The sequence below is a fragment of the Mustela nivalis genome, assembly GCF_964662115.1.
Source record: "Mustela nivalis genome assembly, chromosome: 6".
Taxonomy (NCBI): domain Eukaryota; kingdom Metazoa; phylum Chordata; class Mammalia; order Carnivora; family Mustelidae; genus Mustela; species Mustela nivalis.
The window spans coordinates 39,412,433-39,434,704 of NC_139025.1; the positions used below are offsets into that span (position 1 = coordinate 39,412,433).

Consider the following 22,272-nt stretch of genomic DNA (forward strand, 5'->3'; position numbering starts at 1 on the left):
CAAGGAGCTCAATACAGGACTCAGTCTCAGGATCCTGGGATCATTATCTGAGCGAACGCAGACACTTAACTGACTGAGCCACCCAGGCGAGAATATGAGGAATTTTTAAATGATCATCACTATAACATACAGGCATTAAAAGAATTTTGAGGGAATATTATAAACAACTTTATGTCAGTATATATGATAAATCGTGATACACTCCAATTCCTTGAAAAATGCAATGTACAAAAAAATATAGAAAATCCAAATAGCTGATATCTACTTTAAAAATTAAAGCTCATAGACTTCAAGGCTTAATATTATTAAGATCTCAATTCACCCCAAATTGATCTATAGATCCAACAAAATCCCTTTTTGTAAAAATTAGCAAATTGACTCTCAAATTTTGAATCTACAGAAAAAGATAAAATAAAATTCTGAATCTGTGGAAAGCAATCTTGAAAAAAAAACAAAGTTCAGAGACTTATACTACCTGACTTCAAGAATTACTAGTAAGCTACAGTAACCAAGATAGGGAGTTATAAGAACTGAATAGAGAGAACAGAAAGAGACCCACATTTACATACAGACAATTGGTTATAAACAAAGGTACCAAATGTATGTAAACAATCCAATGGAGCAAAGAAAGTCTTGTAAGCAAATAGTGTTAGAATAAATGGATGATGTCCATACGCAAAAAAAGAACCTCAACAAGTACTACACACCATACACAAAAATTAATCCAAGATGGACCAGGGACCTATCTGTAAAAGCAAAAACGCTAAAGCTTTTAAACAAAAGGGTATCTTTATGACTTTAAGGCTATAAAGATTCCTTACAGAAGATACAAAAAGAACGAACCTTAAAAGAAAAAAGTACCATAAATTAGATTTCCTTAAAATTAAAACCTTCAGCTCATCAAAAGATAATGATTAAAAAACCAAAAAAGCGAACTATAGACTAGGAGAAATTCATTAAACAGTATCTGACCAAAAAACTCCTATATGACATATTTTTAAATCTTTTATAAATAATAAAAGGACACCATTCCAATTACTTAAATAGACAAAAGATATGAAGAGACATCACAAAGGGAGATTTTAAAAAGGCAAACAAATGAAAAAGTCCTCAAAACCATTAATTCAAAAGGAAATGCAAATTAAAATTACAGTAAGATACTGTTAAACACCCACCAAAATAGCTAAAAACACACAGCACTAAATGATGACAAAAAGTTGAACAATCAAAACTCTCATATTATGGGTTACAGTATAAAACTATGTAACGACTAATGGGAAAAAGACTGATATGTGCTTCTAAAATTAACAAATAACTACCCTACAAATAAGCAATTTCACTTGTATTTCACCCAAGAGAAATTAAAAGACAGATTCACAAAATCTTAGGTGAGTTTATCCAAGAAAGTTCATAGCAGCTTTGTTAAGATAAAAACAAAACAAAACAGCTCAGATATTCATCAATAAGAGAATCACTAAACTATATATTCAAACAAAATACCACATAGCAATGAAAAGTAATTCCTAATAAACAAAACAACATGAATCTCAAAATATTATTCTGCTTTTCTTGCATATGGCCATTTTACAATAATAAGGACTGAATGGCCCATTTCCCAGTGTGTGTGTACAAACACACACACACACACACACACACACACCAGTGGTTTTAGAAAATGACTATCAGCCAGTACAGGACTATGATCTCCAAGGGAAGGGAAGCAAATGAAGTGAGTCCTATTCTGCCCCAGCTTACTACATGAAGGCAATTTCCAGGCCATGATATGTGAGGAACCCAAAAAAAGCCAGGGAGTCAAAAGACTGAGATCAGATGTCACGGCTGTCAGGGTGGCAATAATTTCCAGGGTAGATTACTAGAGAGGAAAATGCTGCACAGAAAGAAAACTCTAAAGCAGGAGTCAGTAAATGTTTTCTGTAAAGGGCACATATTTTAAGTTTTGTAGGCCATACAATCTCTGTCATAGCTACTCAACTCATTAAAACATAAAAGCAAATAAAGACAATATACAAATGAATGAGTATGGCTATATTCCAATAAAACTTTTGTTAGAGCAACAGGTGGTAGGGGGGATTGGCCTGGGTGCTATAATTTGCCCATTCTGCTCTAGAAATCTACAAAGTAAGTCCTTAATTTATGCTCGGATATTGATATGACATGACAAAGTGTAAACTTTAAAAGGCCAAGAAAATAACCTTGGACCCAACGGGTCACACAATTTCCAAAGTTCACACAGTTATCAGAATAGTTCATATTCTCAAAGAACAAGGTAAAAGGTCTCAATACATGGGGCATCAGGCAGAGTCCTCTAAATGCATCACCTTGAAAATGGAGCTAAATTAGCCTACCAATCTTCTCCTTTATAATGATGCTTAAAAACAATCCTTGCAAGGATCTAACAGATTATAAGTGACTTAACTACAATCCCAAACAGAGCTTGGAAATATTTATTGGAATACCAAAAACTACCTGAGTATTCAAAAACAATGCAAAAATATATGACCCATACTAGGAAAAAAAAAATCAGTCAACAGAAGACACAGAAATAAAAACTGATTAAATTAGCAGTAAAGGACACTAAAAGAGTTATTATAAATATGCTCTACATGCTTAAGAAGGTAGAGGAAAAACATGAACATGATGAGAGAAATGGCGATTTAAAAAAAAGACTCTCAGGGGCACCTGAGTGGCCCAGTCAATTAAGCGTCCAACTCCTGGCTCTTGGTTTTGGTTCAGTCCATGATTTCAGCATCATGGGACTGAGTTCCTCCTGGGGCTTGCACCCAGCAGGTAGTCGGCTTAGGACTCTGACTCCCTCTTCCCCTAATCCTCCCCTCCCCAAGCACAGGCATGTTTTCTAAAACGAATAAATAAATCTTTTGTTTAAAAAAAAAAAAGTTCATGGGCGTCTGAGTGGCTCAGTCAGTTAAGCATCTGCCTTTGGCTCAGGTCATCATCTCAGGGTCCTGGATCGAGCCCCAGAGCCCAACATCAGGATCCCTGTGGGAAGTCTGCTTGTCCCTTTCCCTCTGCCTCTCCCCCCTACTCGTGCACGCACTTTCTCACTTTCTCTCTCTCTCTCAAATGAATAAATAAAATTTTGGGGGAGAAAAAAAGATTCAGGGGCACCTGGTTCAGTTGGTTAAGCAACTGCCTTTGGCTCAGGTCATGATCCTGGAGTCCCAGGATCAAGTCCCACATCAAGCCCTCTGCTCATCTGGGAGCCAGCTTCTCCCTCTGCCCCTCGCCCCTTTCATGCTCTCTCTCTCTCTCTCAAATAAATAAAATCTTCAAAAAAAAAAAAAAAAGAAAGGTTCAAAAGGAATATACAGAGATTTAAAACACGCACTACCCAAAATGAAAAATATAACAAGGGGCGCCTGGACAGTTAAGCCTCTACCTTCAGCTCAAGTCATGATCCCAGGGTCCTGGGATCGAGCTCCGCATCAGGCTCTCTGCTCAGTGGGGAGCCTGCTTCTCCCTCTCGCTGCCTGCCTCTCTTTCTACTTGTGATCTCTCTTTCTTTCAAATAAACAAATAAAATCTTTAAAAAAAAAAGAAGAAGAAGAAAGAAAGAAAGAAAAACAATAACAAGAAGGATAACTAAGCCAGGTAAAAATCAGTGACCTTGGGCGCCTGGGTGGCTCAGTGGGTTAAGCCACTGCCTTCGGCTCAGGTCATGATCTCAGGGTCCTGGGATCGAGCCCCGCATCTGGCTCTCTGCTCCACAGGGAGCCTGCTTCCTCCCCTCTGCCTCTCTGCCTGCTTGTGATTTTTCTCTGTCAAATAAATGATATCTTTAAAAAAAATTAAAAAAGAAGACTAGAAAAATAATCAGCAAAGCACTAATGAACTTTATAACAAGATCAAGCTCCATAACTTATGTGTAATTGAATTCAGTGTGGGAGAATAGAAAACAAGATCCAACTGTACACATTAAGAAAGCAACTCATACGTGAAAACGCCAACCAAAAAGGTAGAATGACTATATTAACATAAAAAAAAAGTAGTTAGGAGCACCTGGGTGGCTCCAATCATGATTTCAGGGTCCTGGGATCAAGCCCCACCTCAGGTTTCCTGCCCAGCAGGGAGTCTGCTTTTCCCTCTGCCATTCTCCCTGCTTGTGCTCAATCTCTCTCCCTTTCTCTCTCTCAAATAAATAAAATCTTAAAAAAAAAAAAAAAGTAGTACTAGAACAAAGAATATTATCAGGAATAAAGAGGGATATTTTATAATAAAGATGTGAAATTATGAAAAGGATGTAACTATCCTACATGTCTAGGCTACTAAAAACAGAGCTTGAAAATATATAATGCAAAGTTGATTTTTTTTAAAATCTACAATCATGCTAGAATACTTCAACACTGCTCTCTCAATTAGAAAAGAAAAAAAAATCAACGAGGAAACAAGACTTAACAATGCCAATCAACTTCAGATTTACAGAGTACTCTCTGCCCAAGACTATAACACAATCATTGCAAATTCACAAAGAACTTCACCAAGATAAACCATACTCTGGGCTAGAGAACAAGTCTCAATATATCAAAGATGTCTAAAATCATACAAAGAACATTCTCTCACTACAAGGGAATGAAACTACAAATCAATAGCGAAAAGGTATTTAGAAAATCTGGAAATATTTGGAAATTAAACAGCACATTTCTAAATAACCCCCTGGTCAAGCAAGAAATCAAAACAAAAATTACTCAATTATTTGAACTAAATGAAAATGAAAACACAACTATGATGGCTACATGAATGCACCTCTCATCTTCCAAGTGCAGGAGCGTAATGGGCTAAGGGTCCCAGCTGCTACACTCTGAAATTCAGCTCCACATTTGCACTAAGGCCATCTTCTAGCCAATGACTGAGTGAGGCAGGAATACCACACACCTGTGCCAAAATCTCTGTCACAAGAACTCCCCAGCTGCCTTGCCAAACTTTCCTTAGTAATATACTATAGTGTAACAAAACAAGAGAGCGAAAAAAAGAAAAGAGGAAAATATACTGCAGTCTGAGATACTTCAACCCAAACTCTTTTTTTAATGTTGCCTTCCCTCGTAAGAATGTTTTTTAAGATTTTATTTATTTTGGGACGCCTGGGTGGCTCAGTTGGTTGGACGACTGCCTTCGGCTCAGGTCATGATCCTGGATTCCTTGGATTGAGTCCCGCATCAGGCTCCCAGCTCCATGGGGAGTCTGCTTCTCTCTCTGACCTTCTCCTCGCTCATGCTCTCTCTCACTGTCTCTCTCTCAAATAAATAAATAAAATATTTTTTTAAAAAAAGATTTTATTTATTTATTATTTATTTGAGAAAGACAGAGATATTGAGAGAGAGTACAAGCAGGGAAGAGAGGAAGAAGCAGACTCCCACTGAGCAGGGAGCCCAAAACAGGGCTCAATCGCAGGAACCCGGGATCATGACCTGAGCCAAAGGCAGAAGCTTAACCGACTGAGCCATCCAGGTGCCCCTACCTAACCTTTTTTCTTTCTTCACTTGGGATCAAACCCACATCACCATTTAATGATTTTCTCAGTCTCCTACAGCTGCCTCATTTTCTGTCACAGGCATTTTCCCTAACACATTTCTTGCACATTGAAATCTATCTTGTAACTGCCTCTCAGAGGACTAAAACTGTCAAAATAAAATGTCAAATGTGTGAGATGCAACTAAAGAAATGGCTAAAAGAACATTTATACCATTAAGTGTTGGTAATAAAAAAAAATCAGAAAGTCTCAAACCAATCATCTAAGCTTATACATTTAGAAAATAGAAAGGTAGAGCAAATTATATCCCAATTAAGGAGAATGAAAGAAATAATGAAGAGTAAATATCACTGGAATGGAAAATAGAAGAGCAACTGGAAAATAAATAATAACATAAACAACTGGTTCTCTGACCAGACCAAGAAAATTGATAAACCTCCACTCAAAATGACTAGAGAAAATAAGTGAGAAGATATAAATTACCAGTATCAGGAATGAAAAAGGGAATAGTACTAGAAATCCTACAGGAACTTCTCAACTTATAAATAACATCTTTCATATGTTCGCTAATAAGTCCACCAGCCATGCTATGATGCTTTGCTAACCCAGAGAATCTTATTTAAATTATGATATAGCTGAAAGCCTTTGTTTTCCTTAAAATTAGTTAACTCCTCTAAGCTCAAGCTTCTAGGAGTTATGAATCCTATACCACCCTGAGACCAATGTAGGGGCTGGGTGGAGATTTCAAGACTGCCATGGCACCAGGGAAAAGCTCTGACGAAGACGAAGACAAGACAGCAGCAATATGTTCTTAACTCTACTTTCCATTCCCCAGTGAAGGCTGTGAGGAGGTGCCAGAAGCATCCTCAGCAAAAAAAAAAAAAAAAAAAAATAGAGAGAGAAGATTCTAGTGCAAAAAATGTGAGGAGAGGGGCGCCTGGGTGGCTCAGTGGGTTAAGCTGCTGCCTTGGCTCAGGTCATGATCTCAGGGTCCTGGGATCGAGTCCCGCATCGGGCTCTCTGCTCAGCAGCGAGCCTGCTTCCTCCTCTCTCTCTCTGCCTGCCTCTCTGCCTACTTGTAATCTCTCTGTCAAATAAATAAATAAAATCTTAAAAAAAAAAAAATGTGAGGAGAAAGGGCACTGAAAGAATGAGAGTGTATTTTAAGTTTTCCATCAACTGCGTATGTTAAGAAAGTTAAAAGAGAGTTTCCAAAAATAACTGAATATAATCTCTAGTTTTCAAACTTAGCCACAGCCCCAGAAGGTGTGGTAAATTATATTCTAACATAAAGGAGTCTGTAATAGAAATAAATTAGAGATGAACAAAATAACAAGTAAAATTATATAGGAACTTACAATAAAATGATCAACAAAAGAAAAACCTAAGAGTACTTTTCCCACTATAGTCCAAATAGTAATGTTCCTACAAATATTATTAGATGAACTGTAACAAGAATACTAAATTAGCTCAAGACAATACTGTTCGTGCACTGATAAAACTACAAAGAAAAAATAAATTTGCTTAACTAAATTTAGTGTATCACACTGACAAGCACAGCAGAAATTATTTGGTCATGCACATACATGTACAGATGTAGTCTTGTAAGACTGCCAAACATTTGTGGCAGCCAGACTTCTCAGGAAAATACTGTATATATCATAGTCCTAAGCAAACACAAAAAAATTAATTTACTTCAGCATTTCCAAGTATCAAAATTTTAGTAACCTTTAACTTATTACTACTGATTACTACTAAAAAGCTCTTATTGACATGTGAAAATAATTCTAGGTATTTGAATTTCATAGCATAACCTCAGCAACCAAAGAAAGGATATGCATTTTGAAATTACTGTGCAGGTTCATCAGAAGAAAACTCTTGGCTAGGAACCATGGAATGAACTAAGCTAAATTCACTCCCTCCATTCCTTTGCTCAGAATATTCCTATATATCCATTTTAAATATGAAATGCCTTTCTTCTTCCATCTTTCTTAAAGTTTACATGTCTCGAGGCTTAATTCTAGTTTGCCATATTCCACAAGGACTTATTTAATTTGGGTCCCTTGGTAGAAAACTTCACTGTATTTAGAAACAATACCATTCAGTTAATTTATACATATTAGTTTTTACGTCCCACTTAGAAAATCAACTTATGGATGACAAAGACCACTAAGGTAAAGTAGGAGGAAACACTTGAAATCTGTCAGACTTGCCAAAGCCTTTCCTAGTTCTCCCACTCAGCAGAATTATGAGTATGGGAGACTTGATTTTTCTGAGTCATCATGTTTCCTCATAAACAGTGATATCACTATCAATCTTGCAGGATATTTGTGAGGATTAAATGAAATAATATTCAGGGACTGCTTTAATCACATCTTCCTTCTTTTCCCCCCACTTTTAAAATTATCCTATCTTCAACACCAGCAGCTAACATTGCCCTGAAAAGGTAATAGGTATTTGATAAAACCCCATTGTGATAGGCTGACTGGTACCTGATAAAAGCATCTGTAAGACTGAAAAATTTGTCTCATTACCTTAAGCAATACAAAATAAAGTGTATAAAACACTTTGGAAAAATGCTTCTTTATTATATTAATTCAATCAGGAAACCATTATTTCTGCATTCCAGACTAAGAGTATTTCCACATTTTCACATATCTAGAAAGTACTTCATATCACGATTAAAGGATCAAAGTTTCTATTCATATCTTACTGATTTTAACTTGTTCCTATTATAATCAAAATAACTGATATAACTCATAGCTCCCTGATTCATTATTTCTGCCTATGCTCATGTCCAGGCCATAAGACAAGTTTCCTGGAATAAATTCAGCCACTGCAATAAATTCTATAGTCAATAGTTTGAGCATTAACTGCTTTTTTCCCTTCACCATGGTAAGGCATGGGAAAGAATATAAAGCTCACAGTATATAATTAGTTATTTCTATGTCTCACCAACTATAGTCACAAATATTTCAGTTTCTTATATGTCCATAGTACAACTGAAATGTTATCTAGAAATGTGGAGTATAAAAAAAGGTTTCTAAAGGCATTTGGGGGACTTTAAGTAAAATATTCAGTAAAAAATATATGGTATAAATTTAAAAAGTCACAAACCCTATTTACAATAAAATTCACTGGTCTATTATAGATTTTACCTATATCTATACCCATTTATACTTACAATGGGCTAGAAATTTTGAGTTTTACATAATTATTTCAAAAGAATACTCAACAACCCTATACTAACTCAAAGAGATACATGTACCCCAATGTTTATAGTAGCGTTATTTTTAACAGGCAAATTATGGAAACAGCCCAAGTGTCCATCAACTGATAAATGAATAAAAAAGATATAGAATGTATATACATACATACATATATAAAAATACATGTATGTTTACATACATATAATGCAGTATTACTCAGCCATAAAAAAAAAAGATGAAATCTTGCCATTTGCAAAGACATGGACAAAGCTAGAGATTTTCTGCTAAGCCAACTAAGTGTGTCAGAGAAAAACAAATACTATATGATTTCTACGTATATGTGGAATTTAAGAAACAAAACAAATAAATGGGAAAAAGAGAGAGGCAAATCAAGAAACAGACTCTTAACTATGGAGAACAAACTAACATTTACCAGAGGGAAGGTAGATGGCAGGTGTAAAATAGGTGATGGGGATTAAGGCATACACTTGCTGAGATGAGCCTTGGGCGTTGTATGGAAGAGCTGAATCACTACACTGTATAAATGAAACTAATACTACACTGTATGTTAACTGGGATTTTATTTAAAACTTGTTTTTATATTTTTAATTAAAAAAAAAAAGAACTGAGTAACTTAAGGCTTTATCAGGTTAACTGTTTTTTCCAAGGTCATAAAGCTAGAATGTATATAGTAGAGGAGCCACAATGTGAACCCCTTATAATAATAACATATGGACAACCCATTTTAAATAATTTTAAAATAATAAAATTCAAATTTATAATTTTAATCATGAGCAACTATTCATTTTATAAAAGGTTTACTTATTAAAGTACTCAAGCATAGGATTATCCAAATTTATAAGAATCTTCATTTCCTATAAATCAAAGCCACAATGAGCTATCACCTCATACCAGTCAGAATGGCTAAAATTAACAAGTCAGGAAATGACAGATGCTGGTGAGGAAGCAGAGAAAGGGGAACCCTCCTACACTGTTTGTGGGAATGCAAGCTGGTGCAACCACTCTGGAAAACAGCATGGAGGTTCCTCAAAATGTTGAAAATAGAACTACCCTATGACCCAGCAATTGCACTACTGGATATTTACCCTAAAGATACAAACGTAGTGATCCGAAGGGGCACTTGCACCCGAATGTTTATAGCAGCAATGTTTACAATAGCCAAACTATGGAAAGAACCTAGATGTCCATCAACAGATGAATGGATCGAGAAGATGTGGTATATATACACAATGGAATACTATGCAGCCATCAAAAGAAAGGAAATCTTGCCATTTGCGACAACGTGGATGGAACTAGAGGGTATCATGCTTATCGAAATAAGTCAATCAGAGAAAGACAACTATCACATGATCTCCCTGATATGAGGAAGTAGAGGTGCAACATGGGGGGTTTGAGGAGTAGGAGAAGAATAAATGAAACAAGATGGGATCAGGAGGGAGACAAACCATAAGTGACTCTTATGTCACAAAACAAACTGAGGGTTGCTGGGGGGAGGGGGCTCAGGAGAGGGTGGGGTTATGGACACTGGGAAGGATATATGCTATGGTGAGTGCTATGAAGTGTGTAAACCTGGCGATTCACAGACATGTACCCCTAGGGATAAAAATACATTATATGTTTATAAAATAATAATTAAAAATTTAAAAAAAAAGAATCTTCATTTCCTTCAAAATATGTCTGAACTAACAAAACTTCTATATACTTACCTATAAACTCTTTGAAGATATTTATGGCGAAAATTAGAATAAACTACAATTTTGTCAAAATAACAAAATAGCTAGAGATATTTATTTATTTATTTATTTTAGCTAGAGACATTTTTTTTTTTAAGAGTTTATTTACTTATTTGACAGACAGAGATCACAAGTAGGCAGAGAGGCAAACAGAGAGTGAGAAGGAAACTGGCTCCCCGCTGAGCAGAGAGTCTGATGCGGGGCTTGATCCCAGGACCCTGCTGAGATCATGACCTGAGCTAAAGGCAGAGGCTGTAACCCACTGAGCCACCCAAGTGTCCCAGTTAGAGACATTTGTTAAGAGAAAGTAATAAAGGCTCAGTGGCTCTCTGTCTGTCAAATAAATAAATAAATAAAATCTTAAAAAAATAATAAAATTTAAAAAAATAAGAGAGAAAGTAATAAATAGCTCAATCACTTATGTATGGATGGATTTCATAATGCATAACAACTGATAAGGCTATTTTAATGCTAATTTTACTAATATTTGAAAACACATTTAAAGATAAAAACAAAAAGAATTCAAATACTACTTGCATTTTCACAAGACTTGATAAAGGACACATGACTTCTTTGGTTCCCACACTTTGATTTGCTACCTAAGTGCAAACTGTCTATTAAAAACAGAATTAGGGGTGCCTGAGTGGCTCAATCAGTTAAGCATCTGCTTTTAGCTCAGATCATCATCTCAGAGTCCTGGGATTGGGACCACATAAGGGCTCCCTGCTTGGCTGAGAGTCTGCTTGCCTCCTCCTCTCCCTATACCCCTCTGAAATAAATAAAATCTTAAAAAAAAAAAAAAAAAAAACAGGGGCGCCTGGGTGGCTCAGTGGGTTGGGCCTCTGCCTTCAGCTCAGGTTATGGTCTCGGGGTCCTGGGATCAAGCCCTGCATCAGGCTCTCCGCTCAGCGGGGAGCCTGCTTCCCGGCTCTCTCTGCCTGCCTCTCTGCCTACTTGTGATCTCTCTCAGTCAAATAAAAAAATAAATAAAAGAATAATGAAGCCCATGGATGGCTCAGTGGGTTAGGTATCTGACTCTTATTCTCAGCTCACATCATGATATCAAGGTTCTGGGATGGAGCCCTTGTATTGAGCTCCATGCTCAGCAAAAAAGTCTACTTGAGGATTTAGCTCCCTCTCCTTGTCCCTCCACTTGTGAGCTCTCTATCTCTATCTCTATCTCTAAACTAAATAAATGAATCTTTTTTAAAAAAACAGGATTAATAACATTTGGTCAAGTATTTTTTCATTTTTTAGGCATAATAGTCTTAAGCTATTTGGTTCAAATTTATAGCTTTATAGAACAAAAGTGACTATTCAATACAATATTTTATTTCAGATACAACTAGACATTAATTTTTTGTAACATTTTAACAAAGAGTTTAATCTCAAATGCGATCAGAGGAATACACAATGCTTGACATAAATAGCTAAATAGTATTTGTTGCGATCAGAAAAGTCAATGTATACCACAAATGAGCTCTGTTTTCACTTACCCATAGATTATATAAAATTTTTTAAACATCAGGGTTAAAATACTCAAACAACTTTCCCCTTTAGCAATGAATAGCAGATTCTCCTAAACTACTCCCCAGTAATCACCCACAAAGGACCAAAAGCTATACTTAGAAGTAATTCTTAGGTTACCTTTGTGACTTAGTTTGTTTCCAGTTTGCATACAAAAGCACAGTGATGTTTAGAACACCATCTTATCTGAAAAAGCACCATATTCCCAGCCTTAGATTCTGGCTCCTAATTTTATGACCCAACCAATGCGGCTTTTTTCCCTCCCAAAGATTGATGGGGTGCCTGGGTGGCTCAGCCGGTTAAGCGTCCAACCCTTGATTTTAACTCAGGTCATGATCTCAAGGTAGTGAAACACAGCCCTGTGACTGGCTCCATGCTGGGCACAGAGCCTGCTTAAGATTCTCTCTCTCTCCCTCTACCCCTACCCGCCCCCCAAAAAAAGACAAGTCTAAGACTTAGTTACTTGATTTTCTGTATGGATATTTAATGATTTAACTACACAAATTAGCAACAAATGGGGGTAAAACCCTGGTTTTTTGAAGTCTATTCATAAATTCACCTGAGAATGATATAATCAGGAATAGTAGCCAGATCTATTCTTTTGGGAAAAAAACAAGAATTACTCATGAAATGAAGAAGAAATAGAAGACCCTAAAATTATATTGCTGGGATTTAAAACAATGAAATTAAAATAGCTAATGCTTGACTGGGAAACAACACTGGACTCCTATTTTAAGAGTTCAGGGGTGCCTGGCTGTCTCAGTTGGTAAAGCATTTAAAGCTTGATCACAGGGTTCTAAGTTTGAGCCCCCACACTGGGTATAGAGATTAGTTAAAAAAAATAAAATCTTAAAAGAAAAAGTTAAAAAAAATAAAATCTTAAAAAAAAAAAAGACTCAAAACTATCACCGCAGAAAAGATAAAATATATATAAAATGAAGTTTCCCCTGGGGCACCTGGGTGGCTCAGATGGTTCAGTTCAGGTCATGACGTCGAGGTCCTGGGATCAAGCCCCACATTGGGCTCCCAACTCAGTAGAAAGTCCGCTTCTCCCTCTCCCTCCACCTCTTGGTACTCTCTTGTCACTCTCTCTCTCTCCCTCTCAAATGAATAAATAAAATCTTAAAAAAAAAAAAATGAAGTCTCTCCTATTCATGCATAAGACCGTGATTAAGTGGAAATCTCTAAGAAAGTCAAGTCACAAATTTACAAATAATTCTCTAAGATTCTACCCCTAATATGTCCCCTCCCACTGAGAGTTTAATTCCTAGGAAATATAATTCAAAGGATTCATCATGTACAATATATGTAAACATCCCTAACCAAAATCTTTCCTTGTCTCAACTCTACATATCTCAATACATAATAATTAAATCCTAATTTCTTACTCATTATATTACACCAATTTTTAGCCCTTTATCTTCCTCTGGGTTTAATAAATAAATTTAGTCTTCTCGGTCACATCTCAAAGGATCTATTTCTAAAACCCTTTATCACATTTGTATGTCTTCCTTGGACCTTCTCCAAGTTCAGTATATCTGAGTTCATTTGTTGTGTTGAATATTCTTTAAGTAGAGCAGATCAGGAAAAGAAAAAGTCATTGTGCTGGCTCCTGTCCCTTACATTACCCAGTCCACACAATTAGCCCACTATTAGAAGCAATAACTCAAATCCTAGCTCTCTTTAAATCACAAAGACACCTGAAGTAGAATTTATAAATTGTTTCTTAATATTCTCATTAATTAAATAAAGAGGTATAACAGAAAGAGAATGAGTCTTAGTGTCATCTTTTAAATGTGATCTAACTTCTTTGAGACTCAGTTTTCACATCTGCAAAAATAAGAATACCATTTCATGGAGATATAAAAACAAAAGATGACAACTTATATTGAAAAGAACTATCAAAAGTCACAAAGTCCTAAGCAATGTTGGCATCCTTACCAACACTTGCTCAATGAAATCAACCCCTGGAATATAGGTGCTCAATAAATGTTACTTTCATTCTGTATTTTAGGATTGCTTTTCCAAAGAATATAAAAACATTCAACTACATAAACATTGGACTCTCATCTACATTTTCTTCAGTCTCCCCATTCAATAATCTTAATAAATTCACATAAAAACTGCAACATTTAAAATTTTCACCTGCCATTGAACCAAAAGCTGAGTTGTTACAGCAAACAATAATAATAGGTACTCTATCATACACTTAGGTTACATGAATCTCAACAAGCATTAAAGTAATTAGATCACCTACCATACACCATATTAAAAAAAAAAAATTCCAGGTAGATAATAAAAAAGTAAAACAATAAAGGCATCAAAAATACCCTCAAGTGGGACGCCTGGGTGGCTCAGTTGGTTAGACGACTGCCTGCGGCTCAGGTCATGATCCCGGAGTCCTGGGATCGAGTCCCGCATCGGGCTCCCAGCTCCATGGGGAGTCTGCTTTTCCCTCTGATTTCTCCTCGCTCATGCTCTCTCTCACTACCTCTCTCTCAATAAAAAAAAAAAAAAAAAAATACCCTCAAGAAAGTGAAAAGAAATAAGTCGCTTGTGGGTTTTGGAGGGCGGGGAGGCAGGTAAAAAAAAAAACACTTTCATTTCTCAGAACAAATTGGAATAGAAGTATGAAGTTGTGCAAAAGATTACAAATGCCGGGGCACCTGGGTGGCTCAGTGGATTAAAGCCTCTGCCTTCGGCTCGGGTCATGATCCCAGGGTCCTGGGATCGAGCCCCACATCGGGCTCCCTGCTCGGCGGTGAGCCTGCTTCCCCCTCTCACTCTCTGCCTGCCTCTCTGCTTACTTGTGATCTCTGTCTGTCAAATAAATAAATAAAATCTTTAAAAAAAAAACAAAAGATTACAAATGCCACTACTGAAATCACACAACCAAGAATCCTTATCCCTTGAGAGACAGCAAATAATTTTTTTAAAGATTTTATTTTGAGGTAATCTCTACACCAAATAATGAGGCTTGAACTCACAACCCCAAGATCAAGAGTCATATGTTTCACTGACTGAGCCAACCAGATGACCCAGCAAATAATTTAAATTCCAACAACACATATAATTAATAAAAGGCTTAGATTCAAAACACATAAAAAACTTCTACACATTAGCAAGTCTTGATCAGACATTTCAGAAAATAGGATAGCAAATGTTCAGTGATCAGCAAAATAAAATGCAGATTAGAATCACAATTCAAACACTACTAAATACCCACCAGTATAGTAAAGCTGGAAAAGACAGAAAATCATTAAGTGTTGACAAAAATGTGGAACAACAAGAACATTACTGATAGAAGTACAACTGGCAAAAACCACTTTGGAAAATGATCTGGCAACATTGCCTGAAATGAACAAACATATTCACTATGACCTGGTATCTCTATTCTTAGGTAAATAGCCACCAAAACAATGTGTGTAAATGTGCACCAAGAAACATATATTAACATATTAGCATAATTCATAATACCAAAAAGTCAAAGGTATCCAATCATCCAGCAACAGTAGAACAGATAAATAGTAGTATATTCCTCCAATATTATCCAATAATGAAAAGAGGAAAAAAAGAGCTATATGCAAAAAACATGGATGAGTCTCACAAATATACAGGCCCAACATTAATCAGATTAAGACATATATACTTAGATGTTAAAGCTATTTGTAAGAGCAAGAAGAAGCCATAAAAGAAGAATGACTACTTTGGGGCACCTGGGTGGCTCAGTCAGGTAAACGTCTGCCTTTGGCTCAGGTTAGGATCCCAGGATCCTGGGATCAAGTCCCACATCAGGTTCCCTGCTCAGTAAGAAGTCTGCTTCTCCCTCTCTCTGTTCTTCCCCTCATTCACGCTCTCTCTCTCTCAAAAGAAAATTTTAAAAATCTTAAAAAAGAAGAAGAAAAAGAAGAAGAGTGACAACTTCGAGGAAAAAAACAGGTACTAACCAAGTCTAAGGAGTCGTACGGCAGACTTCTAGTGCATTGACAATACTTTTTTCTTTTACCTCTGTGATAGTTACATCTTAATTCACTGAGCTATATATTTTGGTCTGTGTACTTCTGTGTACATACACTACATTACACAAAACAAAAAAGTTGTAAGAGAGGGAAGAAGAAAAAAGAATAAACAATAAGGTCACAACCTTTTCTAAAATGATACCTGAAGTATTAAAGTAAATGCTAAGGGTGGTTGGGTTATGGACACTGGCGAAGGTATGTGCTATGGTGGGTGCTGTGAAATGTGTAAGCCTGACGATTCACAGACCTGTAGCCCTGGGGTAAATAATAGATTATATGTTAATAAAAATAATTAATTAAAAATAACAGGGCAAAAAAAAAGTAAATGCTAAGAGCAAATGAAAAACTGATAGCAAATAAGCACATGAAAAGATGCTCAACTTCACTAGTCATCGGGGACATCCAAACTAAAACCATAATGGAAATAATATTACACACCTGTTTAGAATGCATAAAATATTTTTTTAAAGATTTATTTATTTATTTGACAGGCAGAGATCAGAAGTAGGCAGATAGGCAGGCAGAGAGAGAGAGAGAGGAAGAAGCAGGCTCCCCACTGAGCAGAGAGCCCGATGCAGGGCTCGATCCCAGGACCCTGGGATCATGACCTGAGTGGAAGGCAGAGGCTTAACCCACTGAGCCACCCAGGCACCCCGCATACAATACTTTTAGAACACAAAATACTGTGCATTGGCAAGGAAACAGAGCAACTGGAACACTCATAAAAGGTGGATGAGAATGCAAACTGGTACAGCCACTTTGATATAATTCTCCAATTTCATTCTTAATATTTAGCCAATAGACACAAAAACTTACATACACACAAAACTGCATGCAAATGTTTACAGCAGCTTCACTCATAATCATTAAAAAACAAAACACAAATCCAAATATCCTTCAACTGATAAAGAAAGAAACTGGTTACTCAACAAAAAGGAACAACAACAACATGCAATGATCTCAAATACATGTTGCTAAGTTAACAAAGCTTGACCTAAAAGGCCTGTATGTATGATTCCATTTACATAACATTCTAGAAAACACAAAACAGTAGAGACACAGAACAAACCACTGGTTGCTAAGGGGCTAGAAGTACAGCTGACTGTACTTGAAATGAAACAAAGGAATTTTGAACAAAGGAATTTTGAGGAAGGATGGAACTACTCTATATTATGACTATGGTGGTAGATATACAACTGTATATTTGTGAAGTCCCTGAATATCACAAAGAATGACCTTTAATAAATATTAATTAAAAATAAATTTTAAGGGGCACCTGGGTGGCTCAGTGGTTTGGGCTGCTGCCTTCAGCTCGGGTCATGATCTCAGGGTCCTGGGATCGAGCCCCACATCGGGCTCTCTGCTCCGCAGGAAGCCTGCTTCCCTCTCTTTCTCTCTCTCTGCCTGCCTCTCTGCCTACTTGTGATCTCTGTCTGTCAAATAAATAAATAAAATCTTTAAAAAAATAAAAATAAAAATAAAAATAAATTTTAAAAAACTTTAAAACATTATGGTCACAGAACTACCACGGATTTATAGAAGAATCAAAATAACAAATTCATCATAAAATTCCCTCAAATTCAGGAATCTTAGAAATCTGTTATTGCCTAATTATACAAAGTAAAAAAAAAAAATTATGTAATTCACTTAGATATTTAACTATAATAATAACAATAAACATTACTGATGGGGCACCTGGGTGTTACAGTTGGTTAAGCAGCTGACTCTTGGTTTTGGCTCAGGTCATGATCTCAAGAGTCATGAGATCAAGCTCGGCATCAGTCTCTGCACTGGGCATGGAGCCCGCTTAGGATTCTTTCTCTCCCTCTGACCCTCTACCTCCCTCTCAATCTTCCCCCAATTCTCCCTCTCTTTTTTTAAAAAAAAAAAAGGATAACATTAAAGATACATTTGGTTAATATTTTGTATATATATTTTTAATCCTCCAAATAATCATAGAAAGTAAAAATTACCTCAACTTCACCAATGAGGAAACAAACTCAGAAAGAACAAAGGAATATCTTACCCATGCACAGACACCTAGTAAGTGGTAAAGCTGAAGTGTAATGCCCTTGTTCCTGAGTCTTTCCATGTCTATTTTCTTTTCTCTGTACTGTCTCTTAATTCAAAAGCTTTCATAATTCCTTAATGAGTAATTTTTTTCTTCATATTATATAAAAATGTATTAATACTTCCTAAATTTCTAAATTTAAAATTGATCAGGGATATTTTGTATTATTCAGGTACTCACATACTCATAATCATATAAAACAAAGTTTAAATATGCAGCTTCTGCCCTCAAGATGTTATAATCTAATAGGCGGCACACATATGACAAAAAAGATAGGCAATTTTAAAAATCAAAAAACAGTAGCTTAGTGAGTGGGTAGCTAAGTCGGTTAAGCATATGCTTTCGGCTCAGGTCATGATCCTAGGGTCCTGGGATCAAGTCTGCTTCTCCCTCTGCCCCTCCTCTCTGTTCTTGGCCTCACGAATGCTTTCTCTCTCTCCCTTTCTCTCTCTCGCAAAAATAAACAAAAGCTTAAAAAAAAAAAACAGGGTACCTGAATGGGCAGTTAGGAAGAAAAAAAATGGGTGTGTGACTACCTTATAATAAGATAGTTCTAACTGCTTCCTCCTGTATCTTGCATCATCATCATTCACTACTTATATATAAGCAAGTGTGTGTGTGTTTGTGTATACACATACACATAAGCAAACATATTCAAATACAGTATTGTTATTAAACAAACTGCTGTTAGATTAAGAACAAACCAGTTTTTATTTTACCTTCACTCTTTTCTGCTCTGATGTTCTTCCTTTATTTAGATCTAAGTTTCTGCCTGTATCATTTTCCTTAGCTCTAAAAGAACTTTTTTTCACATTTCTTGCAAGGAAGGCCTATTGGCAAAAGACTCCTTGTTTGTCTGATAATCTTTATTTCTCCTTCACTTTTTAATTTTAGAAAGAGAGATCATGCATGCATGAGCAGAGGGGAGGCAGAGGGAGAGAGAATCCTTGAGCAGAGGCGACTCCCCCGTGAGCATAGGAGCCCAAGGTGGGGCTCATGCCTATGACCCTAAGACAATGACCCAAGCCAAGACCAACACTTGGATGCTTTACCAACTAAGCCACCCAGGCACACCAATTTCTCCTTCACTTTTTTTCTTTTTTTTAAGATTTGTATTTATTTGTCAAAGAGAGAATGCACAAGCATGAGGAGAAGCAGACAGAGGGAGAAGAAGGTTCCCCCGCTGAGCAAGGAGCTTGATGTGGGACTCGATCCCAGAAACCTGGGATCATGACCTGAGCAGAAGGCAGCCGCTTAACCAACCAAGCCACACAAGTGTCCCTCTCCTTCACTTTTAAAAGATAATTTTGTATGGTACATTATTCTAAGTTGGTGATTTTTTTTCTCTCATCACCTTAAATATTTCATTCTACTCTCTTCTTGTTTGTGTGGTTTCTGAGGAGAAGCTAGATAAAATTATTATCTTTGCTCTTCTATAGACAAGGTATTTTTTTCCCCAAGGTATTTTTTGCTCTTCTATAGACAAGTGGCTTTTTTCTTCATCTTCAGTTTTCTGATTTTTGAAAATGATACACCTAGGTGTAGTTCTTTTGGCATTTATCCTACTTAGTGTCCTCTGAGCTTTCTGTATCTTTGGTTTAGTATCTGATAAATTCTCGGTCATTATTGTTTCAAATATTCTGTGCCTTTCTCTCATTCTTCTCTTTCTGGTATTCCTATTATGCATGTGTTACACCTTTTATAGTTGTCCCACAGTCCTTGGATATTCTGTTCTGGTTTTGTTTTTTCCTGGTTTTGTCTTTTTCTGGTTTTGTCTTTTTCTCTTTGATTTTCAGTTTTCAAGAAGTGTGTTGATGTATCCTCTTGCTCAAAGATTCTTTCATCAGGGTGTCTAGTGTACTAATGAGCCCATCAAAGCTAATCCTCATTTCTGTTAGAGTTCTTTTCTCTAGCATTTCTTTCTGGCTCTTTCTCAGAATTTCCATCCTTCTCCTTACCATTGCCCACTTTTCTTATATGTTGTCTACTTTATCTATTAGCACCTTTGGCATATTAATAACAATTGTTTTATATTCCCAGTCTGATTATTCCAACACCCCTGTCATATCTAAGCCTGATTTTGATGCTTGCTCTGTCTCTTCCAACTGTGTCTTCTGCCTTTTGGTATGTTTTGTAATTTTTTTTCTTGACAGCCAAAGCATAATGGGCTAGGCAAGAGGCACCACTATAAAACAGGCCTTTAGCAATGTGGTGGTGAGGTGTGAGGGTGACAGAGCATTTTATTGTTCTATGATCAGGTCTCAGTCCTTTGGAGAGCCTGTGCTTCTAAGACTGTGAACTTCACAAGTGCTTCTCAACCCATCCCACCTCCCCTTAGTCAGGGCAGGATGGTTAAAGTAGGCTGAAGTTGTGTTGTTTCCCTTCTCCCATACAGAAGGCTTGAGCAACTGGAATAGAGTATTTCCTTTCCCCTACATCAGGCAGGTTATCATAAACTCCAGTAGTTTAGGCTCTGACAAAATAGTTTCTCCTGCGGGTAGGCCTTAATAAGAACAAAATGCTCTGGTATATTTCAAAATTGTTCCTTTTTCCTTTTCTCTGCTAAAAGCAAGAGGGGATTTTTCTCTAATATTCACTGAGAGAATGTGATCGAGATGCAAGAGGTAAAAACTCACACAAGTACAGGGGCCCTCAATAAGTGGTTCCCCAGCAGAGGTCTGAACTCTTAGGGCTGTCCACACTGAGCCTCCAGCAATTTGTCAGTTACAATTACAATAGATTTACCTATACCAGCACTAGTTCCCCATGAGGTTGCTACTCTAGTTAAGTTGTAATTCACTGTATTCTCTACCGATCTCTCCAATTTTAAGGGCAGTGGTTTGCCTTGTGACCTCTCTTCAATCACGGATCTAAGAAAAGTTGTTGGATTTTTCAGTATGTTCAGCTTTTTTTTTTTTTTAAAGATTTTATTTATTTATTTGACAGAGAGAGATCACAAGTAGGCAGAGAGGCAGGCAGAGAGAGAGAGAGGAGGAAGCAAGCTCCCTGCTGAGCAGAGAGCCTGATGCGGGACTCGATCCCAGGACCCTGAGATCATGACCTGAGCCGAAGGCAGGGGCTTAACCCACTGAGCCACCCAGGCGCCCAGTATGTTCAGCTTTTTACTCATTGTTAGAATGGGATGGCAATATCCAAGCTTCTTACATGCCATACCGGGAACCAGAAGTCTGCATTTTCTTTTAAGAATGTTTTTCTACAGGGTGCCTGGGTGGCGTAGTTGGTTAAGCAGCTGCCTTCAGCTCAGGTCATGATCCCAGGGTTCTGGAATTGAGCCCCACATCAGGCTCCTTCAGCAGGGACCCTGCTTCTCCCTCTACCTACTGCTTTCCCTGCTTGTGCTTGTTCACTCTCTCTATCTCTGTGTCAAATAAATAAATAAAATCTTTTAAAAAAAATGTTTTTCTACACTACCAGCTTAAAAGTTTATGTAGAATAAGAAAAAAACTCACAAACCCAATATCATGTACAACAAATTGTGTTGTGTACTTTGAAAACAATTTCTTTCCTTTTTCCCTTTACACTGCATGTTTTCACATTTCTACATGTCTAGCCTAGATGAGATAATGTTCTTAAACATCTGAACCTTCCAATTTAACTGTAGAAATCAATATAAAGTTATAAAGTGCAATCCTTAAAATACATTCTTCAAACAAGTAATTAAAATAGAGCTTACCATTTTGATGCCTGTGGAAAATGTCACTGGTTTTATAGGTTTTGGTTTCTCAAGTTGCATTTCCAACTGGGTAGATCTATCTTTATGCTGAGCCAAAAGCAGAGCAACAGGGAGATCAGAACTCTCCTGTAAGAAAAGTAAAAGTGCAATATGAAAGTTAAAAAGGAAAAACTAATGAGCAACAAGTCTTTTATTTTAAATTATGCCTTTTCATAAGCATTTGATGTCAACCTAAATATTCACTTTATGGAGAACACTTCACAAAAAATTTTAACATTCCATAATAAGAAAAGGCTGTTTGAGATTCATAAATCAAAATAACCTGCAAAAAAGTATTTTTATAAAATCCACATTAAAGACAATATAACAGGGCCTTATTTCATCTAGCAAAGCCAACCATATTTATTAAACTAAAAAAAATTAAGAGCTAATCACAAAAAGAGTAATACAAAGTACTATAACTTAGATCAGATGTTTATCTAAGACACATTC

General features: G+C 36.6%; 1 protein-coding gene across 2 annotated transcripts in view; it reads right to left on the minus strand.

The window, feature by feature from the left end:
• The window catches only part of MNAT1 (MNAT1 component of CDK activating kinase), a 214,194-nt gene that overhangs the window by 98,891 nt on the left and 93,031 nt on the right, over positions 1–22,272 (minus strand). For both annotated transcript variants that reach the window (XM_082734953.1, XM_082734952.1), the window contains exon 6: positions 21,781–21,906. In XM_082734953.1, coding sequence (XP_082591079.1) covers positions 21,781–21,906 — 126 coding nt within the window. The remainder of the gene's footprint in view (positions 1–21,780; positions 21,907–22,272) is intronic.